Genomic DNA, 16563 nt, shown 5'->3' on the forward strand with positions numbered 1-16563 from the left:
TAGGGTCAGGTCTGTCACTTTCTCTCTTTGTTTTCAGGGTTAAGTCTGTCTCGGTTCTTGTGTTCCAACCCGCCTCCCCCGCCCGCACCACGGGACTCATCCGTAGGACAAGGCTGTCACCCCCCTACCTCCCCAACCCCCTCCACTCCAGACCCAGGACCCTCCCCGGGGGTGCTGTTGCCCCCTAAGACACTCACCTTTCTGGAGAGGTTTCGCAGAGGCGGCTTGACGCAGTTGCCCATAGCCCGCCGAACTGGCCCCGGGCTACAGGGGGCCCGTCTCAGGGGGCGCCATTAAAGTCCCTTGGGAAGAAAATCAGAGAGTAGGAGGGGTCAGGTGTGGAGAAAGAGGCCGGGTGGGTCCGCTCTCTGCCCTGGCGCACGCCGACTGCATCCTCCCGGCATCACTCACTGTCCCCGGACTGGATGAGGAAAGAGACAGGACGGAGAGTGGAGGGGCGGGTCTGGGAGGAGGCGAGGGCACAGGGAGGTGGGACGAGAGATGAGCAGAGACGGGGAGGCACAGAGATGCAGGCCCAAGGAGGTGGGTAGAGACTGGGCAGAGAGAGGTGGGCAGAAAGAGGTGGGCAGAGAGAGAGGTGGGCAGAAACAGGCTGGGCAGAGAGATGTGGGCAAAGAGAGGTGGGCAGAGTCAGGGAAAAAGAGGATCAGAGACAGGGAAGAGACAAAGGTGTAGGAGCAAAGGACGTGCAGAGACTGGGTAGAGAGAGGTAGGCAGAGACTGAATGGGCAGAGAGGGCGGGCAGAGACAGGGAAACAGATGAGCAGAAACGGGGAAGAGACAGATATGCAGGACCAAAGAGGTGGGTAGAAATTGGGCAGAGAAAGGTGGGCAGAGAAAGACTTGGCAGAGAGAGGTGGGCAAAGACGGTGGGCAGCGACAGGGAAACAGATGAGCCGAAACGGGGAAGAGACAGAGATGCAGGAGCAAAGAGATGGGTAGAGACTGGGCAAAGTTGGGCAGAGACAGATTGGGCAGAGGCAGGGAAACAGATGAGCAGAGACGGGGGAGAGAGAGAGAGATGCGGGAACACAGAGAAGGTAGAGACTGGGCAGAGAGGGGTGGGCAGAGACAGACTGGGCCGAGAGGGGTGGGCAGAGACAGACTATGCATAGAGGGGTGGGCAGAGGCAGATTGGGCACAGAGGTGGGCAGAGTCAAGGAGGGAGGCTGGACAGGGATACTATCATAGAGATGAACAGAGGAGGGGAGGAGGCAGGACAGAGGCAGGGGCACAGAAACAGGCAGGGAGCAGGGCAGAGAGAGGTGGGCAGAGTCAGGGAGGGAGCTGGACAGAGGTATTATAACAGAGATAAACAGAGGAGGGGAGGGGGCAGGACAGAGGGCGGGACACAGGTAGTGAAAGGAGCATAGAGAGATAGATAGGAAGACTGAGAAGGGCAGATGCGGGGCTGGGGGTGGGCAGAGACATGGATCATGGCAGAGCAGCGAGAGATAGGTAGAGTCACGGACAGAGAAAGTGGTAGGTAGAGAGAAAGAAATGGACAGAGTCAGAAGGATACACAGAGACAAGAGGCACAGAGAGTTGGGCATAGATAGAGGGGTATGAGCGGGCAGGGATATGGGTAGGGACAGAGACAGATTGGGACAGAGTCAGGAAGAGCTCTGAGAGGGCAGGGATAGGGACAGAGGTAGATAGGCACAGGCAGGAGGAGATGGGCAGAGAGAGAGAGGGCTCTGAGCTGGCAGGGATAGAGATGGGCAGAGAAAAGGCTCTGAGCGGGCAGGGATAGAGATGGGCAGAGAGCGGGCTCTGAGCGGGCAGGGATAGAGATGGGCAGAGAGAGGGCTCTGAGAGGGCAGGGATAGGGACAGAGGTAGACAGGCACAGACAGGAGGAGATGGGCAGAGAGAGGGAGGGCTCTGAGCGGGCAGGGATAGAGATGGGCAGAGAGAGGGCTCTGAGAGGGCAGGGATAGGGACAGAGGTAGACAGGCACAGACAGGAGGAGATGGGCAGAGAGAGGGAGGGCTCTGAGCGGGCAGGGATAGAGATGGGCAGAGAGAGGGCTCTGAGAGGGCAGGGATAGGGACAGAGGTAGACAGGCACAGACAGGAGGAGATGGGCAGAGAGAGGGAGGGCTCTGAGCTGGCAGGGATAGAGATGGGCAGAGAAAAGGCTCTGAGCGGGCAGGGATAGAGATGGGCAGAGAGAGGGCTCTGAGCGGGCAGGGATAGAGATGGGCAGAGAGAGGGCTCTGAGCGGGCAGGGATAGAGATGGGCAGAGAGAGGGCTCTGAGCGGGCAGGGATAGAGATGGGCAGAGAGAGGGCTCTGAGCGGGCAGGGATAGGGACAGGGACAGAGACGGAAGCAGATGGGCTGAGAGAGGCTTGAGCACCAAGTTGGACAGAAACACGAACAGAGAAAGAGGTGGGCTGAGAGTCTGAACGACAGAGTTAACATAAACAGATAAAGGGACAGAAGCAGACAGAGGCAGACAGACAGATGGACAAAGACGAAAACAGAAGTACAAAGAGAAAGAAAGAGGTTGCTTCTGATGGAGAGGGCGGTTTGGACCAGAGTGACCACAAGTAGACAGGCACAGACAGAGAGCAGTTCGACTGACTGAGGGACAGGTGCTTACGCAGGCACGGAGCTTGGCAGTCTGGATTACAGGAGATGGGCAGAGATGTGACCACGGATACATAAGAAAGAGCTGCTGAGACTAAGGGCCTTATGTAGGTAAATTACATTTACCGATTCTTAAATACCGAATTTTACCGATTCGGTATTTATGAATCGGTAAATGTAATGTAGGTAAAAAAATACCGATTCGGTAAGTGTCGGTATTTTAGAGTCGGTATTTACCGATTCGGTAATGGTAACCTGTATCTCATTGATTACTATGGGCCTCCTCCATAGGAATCAATGGGAAGCCAGTTACCATTACCGAATCGGTAAATACCGAATCGGTAATGGGGGGAGCTCAATCAAGGGTGGCAGGGTGTCACATTGACACCCTGTTGCACCCCTGATTCCTGCATGTGTGCACATGTGGCACACATACATGCCCTGAGGGCATGTGTGTCTGCCACATTGCACACATCTAAGGGCCAAATAATGCATTCACAGAGACATTCGTCATTTACCACCAACAACGAATCCCCACACCCACCACACACTCCCCCTACATCTCATTTCTGTATTCGGTATTTACCGAATCGGTAAAATTACCGATTCGGTAATTTTACCGATTCGGTAAATTACCGAATGCAGAAATTATCCCCCTACATCTCAAAAGCCTAAATACCGGTCGGTAACGGTATATTTACCGAAAATCGGCCATTACCGACCGGTATTGGGCTACCTACATATGGCCCTAAGAGCGATGGACAGAGACAGCCTAGAACACAAAGGTGCGCTTAGAGTGGACCAAAGGAGGCTGGCCTGATAGGCGCAGAGAGGTGAACAGTGTCAGCAACAGAAAGGAGAACAGTGAGAGACACAGTCAAGAAAAGAGTGAGAGACAAAGCAAGGAAAAGAATGAGAGATACAGCAAGAAAATCAATGAGAGACCTCGAATGGAAAAGAGTGAGAGACATAGAAAGGAAAAGAGTGAGAGACACAGAAAGGAAAAGAGTGAGGGACACAGAAAGGAAAAGAGGGAGAGACCCAGGAAGAAAAAGAACGAGAGACACAGGAAGGAAAAGAGTGAGAGACACAGAAAGGAAAAGAGTGAGAGACACAGAAAGAAAAATAATGAGAGACACAGGAAGGAAAAGAGTGAGAGACACAAAGGGAAAGACTGAGAGACACAGAAAGGAAAATAATGAGGGATACAGAAAGGAAAAGAGTGAGATACCCAAACAGGAAAAGAGTGAGAGACACAGAAAGGGAAAGAGTGGCAGACACAGAAAGGAAAAGAGGGAGAGACCCAGGAAGAAAAAGATTGAGAGACACAGAAAGGAAAAGAGGGAGAGACACAGAAAGAAAAATAATGAGAGACACAGGAAGGAAAAGAGTGAGAGACACAAAGGAAAAGAGTGAGAGACACAGAAAGGAAAATAATGAGGGATACAGAAAGGAAAAGAGTGAGATACCCAAACAGGAAAAGAGTGAGAGACACAGAAAGGGAAAGAGTGGCAGACACAGAAAGGAAAAGAGGGAGAGACCCAGGAAGAAAAAGATTGAGAGACACAGAAAGGAAAAGAGGGAGAGACACAGAAAGAAAAATAATGAGAGACACAGTCAAGAAAAGAGTGAGAGACAAAGCAAGGAAAAGAATGAGAGATACAGCAAGAAAATCAATGAGAGACCTCGAATGGAAAAGAGTGAGAGACATAGAAAGGAAAAGAGTGAGAGACACAGAAAGGAAAAGAGTGAGGGACACAGAAAGGAAAAGAGGGAGAGACCCAGGAAGAAAAAGAACGAGAGACACAGGAAGGAAAAGAGTGAGAGACACAGAAAGGAAAAGAGTGAGAGACACAGAAAGAAAAATAATGAGAGACACAGGAAGGAAAAGAGTGAGAGACACAAAGGGAAAGACTGAGAGACACAGAAAGGAAAATAATGAGAGATACAGAAAGGAAAAGAGTGAGATACCCAAACAGGAAAAGAGTGAGAGACACAGAAAGGGAAAGAGTGGCAGACACAGAAAGGAAAAGAGGGAGAGACCCAGGAAGAAAAAGATTGAGAGACACAGAAAGGAAAAGAGGGAGAGACACAGAAAGAAAAATAATGAGAGACACAGGAAGGAAAAGAGTGAGAGACACAAAGGAAAAGAGTGAGAGACACAGAAAGGAAAATAATGAGGGATACAGAAAGGAAAAGAGTGAGATACCCAAACAGGAAAAGAGTGAGAGACACAGAAAGGGAAAGAGTGGCAGACACAGAAAGGAAAAGAGGGAGAGACCCAGGAAGAAAAAGATTGAGAGACACAGAAAGGAAAAGAGGGAGAGACACAGAAAGAAAAATAATGAGAGACACAGGAAGGAAAAGAGTGAGAGACACAAAGGAAAAGAGTGAGAGACACAGAAAGGAAAATAATGAGGGATACAGAAAGGAAAAGAGTGAGATACCCAAACAGGAAAAGAGTGTGAGACACAGAAAGGGAAAGAGTGGCAGACACTGAACGACTAGAGTGAGAGACACAGCAAGGAAAATAATGAGAGACACAGTGAGGAAAATTGTGAGAGACACAAAAAGGAAAATTGTGAGAGACATATAAAGGAAAAGAGTGATAGACACAGACAGGAGAAGAGTGAGAGACACAGAAAGGGAAAGAGTGACATACATAATGGAAATGAGTGAGAGACAAAGCAAGGAAAATAATGAGAGACAGAAAGGAAGAGAGTGAGAGACACGGAAAGGAAAAGTGTGAGAGACACAAAAAGGAAAAGAGTAAGAAACACAGAAAGGAAAAGTGTGGGAGACAGAAAGAAAAAGAATGAGAGACACGGGAAGGAATAGAGTGAGAGACACAGAAATGAAAATAATGAGGGATATGGAAAGAAAGAGAGTGAGATACCCAGACAGGAAAAGAGTGAGAGACACAGAAAGGAAAAGAGTGACAGTGCAGACACAGAACGGAAAATAGTGAGAGACAAAGAATGGAAAACAGTGAGAGACACAGCGAGGAAAAGAATGAGAGAAACAGTGAGGAAATGAATGAGAGACACAGAAAGGAAAATAGTGAGAGACACAGAAAGGAAAAGAGTGAGAGACAGACAGCAAAAGGGTGAGAGACACAGAAAGGAAAAGAGTAACAGACACAGAACGGAAAAGAGTGACAGACACAGAAAGGAAAAGAATGGGAGACACAGCGAGGAAAACAATGAGAGACACAGAGAGGGAAATAATGAGAGACACAGAAAGGAAACCAGTGAGAGATACAGAAAGGAAAAGAGTAAGATACACAGAAAGGAAAAGTGAGAGACCCAGAAAGGAAAAGAGTGAGAAATTAAGACAGTAAAAGGGTGAGAGACACAGCAAGGAACACAATGAGAGACACATAAAAGAAAAGAGTGAGGGACAGAGAAAGGGAAAGAGGGAGAAACACAGATAGGAAAAGAGTGAGAGACACAGAAAGCAAAATAGTGTGAGACATACAAAGGAACGAGCAAGAGACACAGAAAGAAAAAGCGTGAGAGACAGTCAGCAAATGAGTGAGACACAGACATGAAAAGAGTGAGAGACACAGAAAGGAAACGAGTGAGAAACACAGTCAGGAAAAGAACGAGAGACACAGGGTGTTAAACAGTGGGAGCCACCAAAAGCTACAGGATGGGTGGTGGTCACATAAACCTAACCAGAGATGGGCTAAAATGTACCTCAGGGGGAGCGTGGGGGAGAAGGACGAAGAGAGACATATGAAAGAAACATGAAGCGGAGTTAGGTAAAGGAGACAGGAAGGGAGCAGGACTCTTAAGAGACAACGATGGATGGATGGATGGATGGATGGATGGATAGATCACTGAGAGCCAGAGGCCCAGCCGGAGATGGGGAACTGAAGGAGAGGAGAAGATGGCTGCAATCTGTGGCAGATTACTACCCTCCCCCACCCCGCCCTGGGGATTATTTTACTGTCGAGAACGATGGCTTTAAGGCAGCGAGCAGAGCGCTTTCACTGATGAGCCCGGGGAATCCGGCCACTTAGAGAGTCTCCCTCAGCTCTCACTACACCCCAACCCCTGAGTGACCCTCCCCTCTCCCTAGAGTCCAGGCGCCCTTCACATCCCCACGCATGTCTGCACCTCAAACTCCGTGCACCCTCACTACACCCCTCCCCCTGTGACCCCACCCCCTAGACTCCAGGTGCCCTTCACAACCCCACTCGTGTCTGCCCCTCAAACTCCGTGCACCCTCACTACACCGCTACCAATGCCTGACCCCCCAAAACTCTAGGAGCCCTTCACAACCCCACTCATGTCTGCCTCCTCAAACTCTGTGCACCCTCACTGCACCCCTACCCCTGTGTGACCCCCCCAGACTTCAGGGCCCCTTCACATCCTCACACATATCTGCCCCCTCAAACTCCGTGCACCCTCACTACACCCCTACCCACTGTTGGATCGGGATCACAATTAGGCCCGGGCAGTCCCCAAAAAAGTGGCCCACGTTCCTGGACCACGCCCTTTCATGAATCCCCATTTGGTTAGTCTCATTGGACTAATTTTTTAGAGAAATGTTTGGTAAACTAAGCATTTGTAAGCTTTCAGAGCCAGTAACATTGCCACAAATTAAAAGTATTCCATTTTGGCGGGGTGGGCAAGGTGAATTAAAATGGCCGAAGAGCCGCAACACCTGATGAGGCTAGGGCTGCCACAGCACCTCATGAGGCTAGGGTTGCCACAGCACCTCAAGAGGCTAGGGTTGCCACAGCATCTGATGAGGCTAGGGCTGCCACAGCACCTGACGAGGCTAGGGTTGCCACAGCACCTGATGAGGCTAGGGCTGCCACAGCACCTGATGAGGCTAGTGTTGCCACAGCACCTGATGAGGCTAGTGTTGTCACAGCACCTGATGAGGCTAGGATTGCCACAGCACCTGATGAGGCTAGGGCTGCCACAGCACCTGATGAGGCTAGGGTTGCCACAGCACCTGATGAGGCTAGGGTTGCCACAGCACCTGATGAGGCTAGGGCTGCCACAGCATCTGATGAGGCTAGGGTTGCCACAGCACCTGATGAGGCTAGGGTTGCCACAGCACCTGATGAGGCTAGGGTTGCCACAGCACCTGATGAGGCTAGGGTTGCCACAGCACCTGATGAGGCTAGGGCTGCCACAGCATCTGATGAGGCTAGGGTTGCCACAGCACCTGATGAGACTAGGGCTGCCACAGCACCTGATGAGGCTAGGGTTGCCACAGCACCTGATGAGGCTAGGGCTGCCACAGCATCTGATGAGACTTGGGTTGCCACAGCACCTGGTGAGGCTATGGCTGCCACAGCACCTGATGAGGCTAGGGTTGCCACAGCACCTGATGAGGCTAGGGTTGCCACAGCACCTGATGAGGCTAGGGTTGCCACAGCACCTGATGAGGCTAGGGTTGCCACAGCACCTGATGAGACTAGGGCTGCCACAGCACCTGATGAGGCTAAGGCTGCCACAGCACCTGATGAGGCTAGGGTTGCCACATCACCTGATGAGGCTAGGGTTGCCACAGCACCTGATGAGGCTAGGGTTGCCACAGCACCTGATGAGGCTAGGGTTGCCACAGCACCTGATGAGGCTAGGCCTGCCACAGCACCTGATGAGGCTAGGGTTGCCACAGCACCTGATGAGACTAGGGCTGCCACAGCACCTGATGAGGCTAAGGCTGCCACAGCACCTGATGAGGTTAGGGTTGCCACAGCACCTGATGAGACTAGGGCTGCCACAGCACCTGATGAGGCTAGGGTTGCCACAGCACCTGATGAGGCTAGGGCTGCCACCTTGCGACATGGCCGGTATCTTAATCTCCTAACTGAAACGAAAATAAATAAAATCCCCCAAGTCAGTCATTTTCCTCTCATCACTGTGTACTGTAAACAGTAGACATAAGTAAAAAGCAGTTAATAATGTGTTCTAAAACTGCCTTATGACTGATAGTTAAACAAAGGCATAAAAACCAAGTTAAAAAGAAATATGGAGGTTTTTATATAAAGAGCCCTCTTCAATTATCATGCTCTGGCCTTTGCAGAATCTTAAAACATGATCAAATAGCAGGTTATTTATTTTTGCAGTTTCATACAGTGTGAATGCAGCCAAAGGGCACCAGAGGAATTGAAGAGTTACATTAAAAAAGATGAAATTAATTTCTATTTTAGGTTCTGAGTGATTTGCCCAGAATCACAGGATGTTGAGCTGAGGCTGAGTGTAGTTGCCTGTTTGGAAGCCGGCAGCTCTGACCATAACACCTCATTCTCTCTTTTCTGTTTCCTCTGGGAAAGGTGTTGTTGCAGCCGGCCTAGGCAAGCACACACCTCATCCACCAAGGCTTGAAAGACATTAGGGCCAAGGTGACAGGGGAATGGGTCAGAAAAAGCACACAGGTGCTACTGCTCCAGAAACAGGAAGGAGGGGGCAAAGGAAGGGCCACAAAATCACCTGCCCCAGCGAGGCCCATGCCGCTTCTCTTACTCGTCTCCTCCCAGCCCACCTTAGCCTCAGGGCGATGGTAGGGGAGGGGTCAAGAAAAGCACATAGCTGCAACTTCAGGAGCTGAGGTGAAGATGGCCCAATGATCACAAAATCACATGCACTCCCCCCACCCCTCTGTCGTGCAGCCTTACATAACTCTGACCATGCCCTGAATGCAATGGCCTAGCAATGGGGCGGTAGGGGAAAAGACACTGCTTCGGGCAGGGCTGGTCCCACAGAATGGCCCAAGGGCAGAGCAACACCTGGCCCCGCGAGGGCCCCATCTCCCGTCATAGTCTGAAGTATGATAGCCTGTCAGGGGAGGAGTGAAGCAAAGGGCATGCCTTGGCATACCGTGGGCTGGTAAACAGAGGCCCTAAAAACAAGCATTTGCAATGCAATAGGTCTTGCATTTGCGAGAGTTTAAGCTATTGGTATTATAAATGACAATGCCTTTTATTTATCTGTTTTGCTAATTAACACATAAATAAAAGGCATTTTCATATACAATGACAATAGCTCAATGTTGTAAATGGGAAACCTATTCAAAGAAGCGGCCGCCATTGTCCCTGGCTGCTTGGAAAGTGAAAGCACGCATGGCGCGCTGAATGTTGCAGGAAAACATGTCGTGCCTGCAGTAAGAGAAACTCATTACAGAAAATAGTGCTTACAGACAAAATAAGACATACTGTGTAACAACACAGATAAAAGGGCTAGTCCTCATTGGAGCTTACAAATGAAGACAACGCGGTGCTTAAGAGGGACTAACAATCATATTGACAAATCAGAAGCCAGCATTTACGAAGGGCAATGACATAAGCCAATAAAAAATATGGGCAGAGAGTGGGTGGGGCTTCTATTCCATACTCCAATACAGCATGCCACAGAGCAGTGCATGCACTGCCCAGGCTCAACTTAAAAACAGCCCACAGGCCACCCTAAGACACAGGCCTATCTCCCAATGGCCGACTGCATGCCTTTCCAATCTGACCCTTCCCCTACCCCTGTGTGACCCGACCACCCTTTGCATCCTCACTCATGTCTACCCCTCAAACTCCGTTCACCCTCACTGTACCCCTATCCCTGTGTGACCCCCCATCTCCATGCTCCCTTATGTTTCCCTCAGACTGTGCGCGCTCCCTACTCCACTCCTATATAACCCCCGCAGATTCAAAGCCCTCTCATTACACTACAGAGTCAATGGCACCTCCTGTTTCCCCCTCACACTTCATGCCCCCTCACTACCCCCCACTCATGCAGGCCCCCTGAGACTCTGTGTGCCCTCACTGCAACCCCACTGGGCACTCCCCAGGTACCCTTACTAACCCCATTCTTACCTGTATGCCTCTGACTACACCGTTAAGTGTTTCCTATTCAGACAGAAAGGTAAGAGAGCGAGGCGGATACACCGAGAAGTGATTCCATTCAAACAGAAATGTAAGAGAGCGGGGCGGATACACCGAGAAGTGATTCCATTCAAACAGAAATGTAAGAGAGCAGGGGAGTACATCATGAAGTGATTCCATTCAGACACAAAAGTGAGAGAGCAGGGTGGATAAAACGTGAAGTGTTTCCATTCAGACAGAAAGGTAAGAGAGCAGGGCAGATGCAGCTTGAAGCGATTCCATTCAGACAGAGAGGTAAGAGAGCAGGGCGGATACAGCGTGAAGCGTTTCCATTCAGACAGAGAGGTAAGGGAGCAGGGTGGATACACCATGAAGTGATTCCATTCAGACAGAAAAGTAAGAGAGCAGGGCGGATACAGCGTGAAGCGTTTCCATTCAGACACAGGTGAGAGAGCAGGGTGGATACAGCTTGAAGCGATTCCATTCAGACAGAGAGGTAAGAGAGCAGGGTGGATACACCGTGAAGTGATTCCATTCAGACAGAGAGGTAAGGGAGCAGGGTGGATACACCATTAAGTGATTCCATTCAGACAGAAAGGTAAGAGAGCAGGGCGGACACAGCGTGAAGCGTTTCCATTCAGACACACAGGTGAGAGAGCAGGGTGGATACAGCTTGAAGCGATTCCATTCAGACAGAGAGGTAAGAGAGCAGGGTGGATAAAACGTGAAGTGTTTCCATTCAGACAGAAAGGTAAGAGAACAGGGCAGATACAGCTTGAAGCGATTCCATTCAGACAGAGAGGTAAGAGAGCAGGGTGGATACACCATGAAGTGATTCCATTCAGACAGAAAGGTAAGAGAGCAGGGCGGATACAGCGTGAAGCGTTTCCATTCAGACACACAGGTGAGAGAGCAGGGTGGATACAGCTTGAAGCGATTCCATTCAGACAGAGAGGTAAGAGAGCAGGGTGGATACACCGTGAAGTGATTCCATTCAGACAGAAAGGTAAGAGAGCAGGGCGGATACACTGTGAAGCGTTTCCATTCAGACACACAGGTGAGAGAGCAGGGTGGATACACTGTGAAGTGTTTCCATTCAGGAAGAAAGGTAAGAGAGCAGGGCGGATACAGCGTGAAGCGTTTCCATTCAGACACACAGGTGAGAGAGCAGGGTGGATACACTGTGAAGTGTTTCCATTCAGACAGAAAGGTAAGAGAGCAGGGCGGATACACTGTGAAGCGTTTCCATTCAGACACACAGGTGAGAGAGCAGGGTGGATACACTGTGAAGTGTTTCCATTCAGGCAGAAAAGTAAGAGAGCAGGGCGGATACAGCGTGAAGCGTTTCCATTCAGACACACAGGTGAGAGAGCAGGGTGGATACAGCTTGAAGCGATTCCATTCAGACAGAGAGGTAAGAGAGCAGGGCGGATACAGCGTGAAGCGTTTCCATTCAGACAGAAAGGTAAGAGAGCAGGGTGGATACAGCTTGAAGCGATTCCATTCAGACAGAAAGGTAAGAGAGCAGGGTGGATACACCGTGAAGTGATTCCATTCAGACAGAGAGGTAAGGGAGCAGGGTGGATACACCATTAAGTGATTCCATTCAGACAGAAAGGTAAGAGAGCAGGGTGGATACAGCGTGAGGCGTTTCCATTCAGACAGAGAGGTAAGAGAGCAGGGCGGATACACTGTGAAGCGTTTCCATTCAGACACACAGGTGAGAGAGCAGGGTGGATACAGCTTGAAGCGATTCCATTCAGACAGAGAGGTAAGAGAGCAGGGCGGATACACTGTGAAGCGTTTCCATTCAGACACACAGGTGAGAGAGCAGGGTGGATACACTGTGAAGTGTTTCTATTCAGGCAGAAAGGTAAGAGAGCAGGGCGGATACAGCGTGAAGCGTTTCCATTCAGACAGAAAGGTAAGAGAGCAGGGCGGATACAGCTTGAAGCGATTCCATTCAGAGAGAAAGGTAAGAGAGCAGGGCGGATACACCGTGAAGCGATTCCATTCAGACAGAAAGGTAACGGAGCAGGGTGGATACACCCTAAAGTGATTCCATTCAGGCGTCAGTTTCTTGGTATTCACCAGTAATTCGAACACAGTCTGCCGAAAGGAATCCAGAAGGGGAGGCGTAACCTTTAGCCTCCACGGAGAAGCGAGGCGTGGCAGCGTTTCAGCCGTCTCCTTCAGCCGCCGCCGGGAACTCTGTCCGGGCGCTCCATTCGGACACACCAGTGCCTGAAGAAAAGAGTGCGCCCAACCCTTTGCAGTTACGGCGCTCCAAGGAACGACGTGGGACTAACCAGTTGACTTTCTTGCCTTTCCCGGCCCAACAACTCGCCGGACCCGCTGCGCGGGTCCCGCAGCGTCCAGTGAACACCGTAAGAGCGCCTGGACGGGGTTGCCTTCACCGGGGTGAGCGCATCTGTACAGGGCTGCGAGCAGCAGGGGACTCCATTGCCCAGGAGTCCCTGCGAGCCCCATTGCCTACACCTGGGCTGCTCTCCCTGCACGACACGCCCCCCTCACCTACCTAATTTCCAAACTTAAGCAGCCACTCATCCGCAGCGCGGGAGCGCGCGGGAGCGCCCGGGGCTAAGCCCGGGCAAAGGGCGGGCCGTCTAAGGCCGTCCAAGGACGTACAGGGACGGGCCGGGCCCTTTCTCTTACTCTCGGGATTCGAGGACTCAAAGTATGTTTTAGTTATCAATGTGATAAGATGTTGAATGTAGTTATAATGTGTAATTGAAGTTTTAAACTTTTATCTAATTTATATTTTAAATTGTACACATTATTCCTTATTTTTAGTCTTATGATGTCCTCATCACTAAGAAAGGGTAGGCGGGTTACAGTAAAGTCAAGTAGTGTTAAAGCCACTGGAACCTTAGATGATTTTATCACCCGTGCCACGGGGATATTAGATAAGGAAATTGCTCTTACTGAAAAGCGTTTGTCTCTGGACTTAGTTACGGGGAAGCGTTCATCTTTGGGTCGGTTTGCATCTGTGGTCACTCCTGAAAAGAGCATAATAAACGACTTGGAAGCCAGCCCAGACTTAGCCGTTACTTCAGATAATCAAGAAATATCTATGGGCGATGTAGTGAACGGTCCAATAGAAGATTGTTCTGTATTGAGCAATATTGAGGATGGGATCCAACACCCTAATTTGACCCTGTCGGGCCCCATTTCCCTACAATCCAAAGCTTCGGCCTCTGTTCCAGAAGTCACAAAAACTAGTAAACGTAAAAGAGGGGGAGGTCACTTGAAGGGAAGGGTCATACGTATGGGAGACCCTGGTGATCTGACTCATTGCTGCCAAAACAACAACAAAGCTTTGTTAACACATATTGAGAAGCTGGTAAAAAATCTCTTGTTACCCCTTATTGAGAGAACACAAATAGTTAACCTAAAATTGGACCAATTAGAGCACTTAATATCAGTTAACACACATTCGCTGGAAATTTTGGCTAACAACAGCAAATTTCCACAGGCCCAGGGGAATTGTATTGAAATAAAGAAGGGGGCTCATAAAACCTCTATTCAAAAACCAAGTAATCCGCCCCAGCCTATTGCATCTGTTGATTCCCAGCGAACCCCTGTACGATCAGTCCCAACTAGACCTGCACTGGTGGCTGATGGGGACTCTCAGTCAATACCGATTATGGCTATAGCAGCAGCACCGAGCTCAATTACATCTAAGCCAGTAGCCTCATCTCAAGTTAAACAAACTCCACTGAGCGGCCCATTAGTTCTGGATGAAATGGCACCTCCAAGTAAACCAATATGTGTGAATATACCCCCCGAATCTGCACCTTTTATGGCCATCCTGACAGGTGTCCCGGTGGTCGCACCAAATAAACATGAATCAAATCAGGACCTATCAAATAAAGTCATATTCTGGCTCAACAACAATAGACCACTCCCCCCAGCCTCTAGTACAAAAATATTAAACGTACGAAGGGTCCCTTGGGTTGGCCCAAGCAAGAAGGATTTAGAGGGGGATTGTATCCTAATTAATTTTAGGGACAGGTGGGTCAAGGACTTAATCTGTAACAAAGCAAGGTTTGCTAGAATGGGGGATATTCAATGTATAGGTCTTGAATATTTTTATCCCAACTTGCATCATCTTCCCCCTAACCCTCGCTTTCCTGGGTCGAGAGTGCAGGGTAATAATTACTCTGGATGGACTCAGATTAATACTATATCTCGACCCCCTCAAAATCATCCTGGTTTGTGGTTCCAGGGTGATGGATCTTTCATGGGGCCAACAAGTTTCAAAAATTTTGGGCAAACCCCCTATGACCAATCAAGAAGGAGATTCCAGGGGGAGGAATACCTAGGGTGGATGCCAAATAACAATATTCCATTAAGAAACCGATTTGACCCACTGGTGGGAATGGAGGGTTTAGATTGACCATTAGACAAGAAAAAGGAAAGCATTTTATCTACCACAGATTTGGTCATGGGGGAAAACGGGGGGATAAGGCAGGAGGATAACCAGGTGGTGGACGCTTTCGACCACAATGCTCAACCTAATATGCGTTCGGATAGTCAAACTGTTAGCAACTTAGCCTGTGAGCTAAACCCACCAATTACTGGGCCTGACCTGGAAACTCCAATAAAGTTTGTGGACAATAGCCTAGGGGAACCTGGGCTGTGTCTAATCTCATGGAATATTGCAGGTCTTGCGGGTAGAATGGAGGATGAAGCTTGGCTGGAGCATGTGGGTGGTCAGGATATCCTGTGCTTTCAGGAGACATGGAGCAGAGTGGGTGGGGAAATTGATGGTTTTCAATCTTTTAATGTTTTGGCGGTCCCATCACTAGCTGGGAGGGCAAGGGGTGGGTTAATGACAGCTCTATCCATCAAACTAAAGAACCTGATAACCTCAAAAATAGTGGATACTCCTTGGTACCAGTTGCTCTTGTTGGAAAATTTGTTCCCAGAGCCCGTGTTGTTAATTAATTGGTACCATAATGTCTTTGATAGAAATGATGTATCTACAATCCAGAGTTTGGAGGAAGCAATATGTAAGGCTCGTAGTGATCGAGCTTTATTAGTAGTTATTTGGGTTGGTGATTTTAATTGTACACTGTGCAAATTTGGTGGCTGCAATGTCTGTGGTATCAATGATCTAAATGAACAGCCCTTGATGCATTTTAAACACACGCCCCAGGGGGACGCTTTAAATAATATCATTATTCTAAATGACTTATGTATGGTAGAGCCCTGGGCTGCCCCAAATATATCGCCAATACCAACCTTTCAGGGAACAAGAGGTGCAATGAGTACTATTGATTTTGTATTTGTGTCTAGTAACTTTCTTCATTATGTTAATAGGCTTGAGGTAATCGCAAGTGCCGTAAGCGATCATAATCCTTTAATGCTATCCTTGAGTGCCCCTGCTAGTAGAAAACATTTGGTTTGGGAGCAACCCATAACATATAATAAAAATCAGGGAGTTACCATGAAGTGGGGGAAAATAAATGCTGAAGGCCTTGAGGTAGAGATTCTGAATGTTTGTAAAACTGAGATCGAATCATGCCTGTCTCTGACGTCTGATCCAGACAAGGTCATTGGGAGTTTTGAAAAATTATGTGGGCACGTGGCTGAGCACCTTAGAAAACCAGTGGGGAAAAAGAATTTAAGGTGTTTTAAATGGTTTGACTCTGCATGCTCTGCCTCACATAAATCCTTAAAAGCTGCCCTTACACAAAAACCAAGAAATAAGGAACTGATAAGATCGACCAGAAGGGCTTATAAAGAGGCCATCACAAAGAGGAAGCAGGAATTGAAAAATCGAGCCTGGGACGATCTAGAGAAGGCCTCTGAGCTAAAAGATAGTAGGCTCTTCTGGGAAGTAGTAAATCGTCCCTTGTTTAAAAATGACACCAAAGAAAGTATACTGACGCAGATTACTGGTGAATCTTGGGAAGTTCACTTTGGTAAAATCTTTAATCCCAAAGCATTATTACTTTCGGATTTGTTGGATGATGTAGGGGATTTGGTGGTACCATCTTCAGCTTTGCTTCTTAGCTCTTCACTTACACTGGAAGAGGTTGAAGTAGCTTTGAGGAAGGGCATATCATTAAAAGCCCCGGGCCCTGATG

General features: G+C 49.0%; 1 protein-coding gene across 4 annotated transcripts in view; it reads right to left on the bottom strand.

The window, feature by feature from the left end:
- CABP1 (calcium binding protein 1) overlaps window positions 1-16563 on the bottom strand; it is a 276597-nt gene that overhangs the window by 144466 nt on the left and 115568 nt on the right. Inside the window, exon 2 of one of the 4 annotated variants that reach the window (XM_085633446.1) lies at window positions 198-302. The exons of 2 other annotated variants lie outside the window; for them this stretch is intronic. In XM_085633446.1, coding sequence (XP_085489572.1) covers window positions 198-242 — 45 coding nt within the window. In that variant the 5' untranslated portion in view covers window positions 243-302. Of the gene's footprint in view, window positions 1-197; window positions 458-16563 lie in introns of those variants that run through there. One more of the 4 variants, XM_085633445.1, reaches the window with a different exon arrangement.

This window comes from Triturus cristatus, chromosome 11 (assembly GCF_964204655.1).
Source record: "Triturus cristatus chromosome 11, aTriCri1.1, whole genome shotgun sequence".
Classification (NCBI taxonomy): domain Eukaryota; kingdom Metazoa; phylum Chordata; class Amphibia; order Caudata; family Salamandridae; genus Triturus; species Triturus cristatus.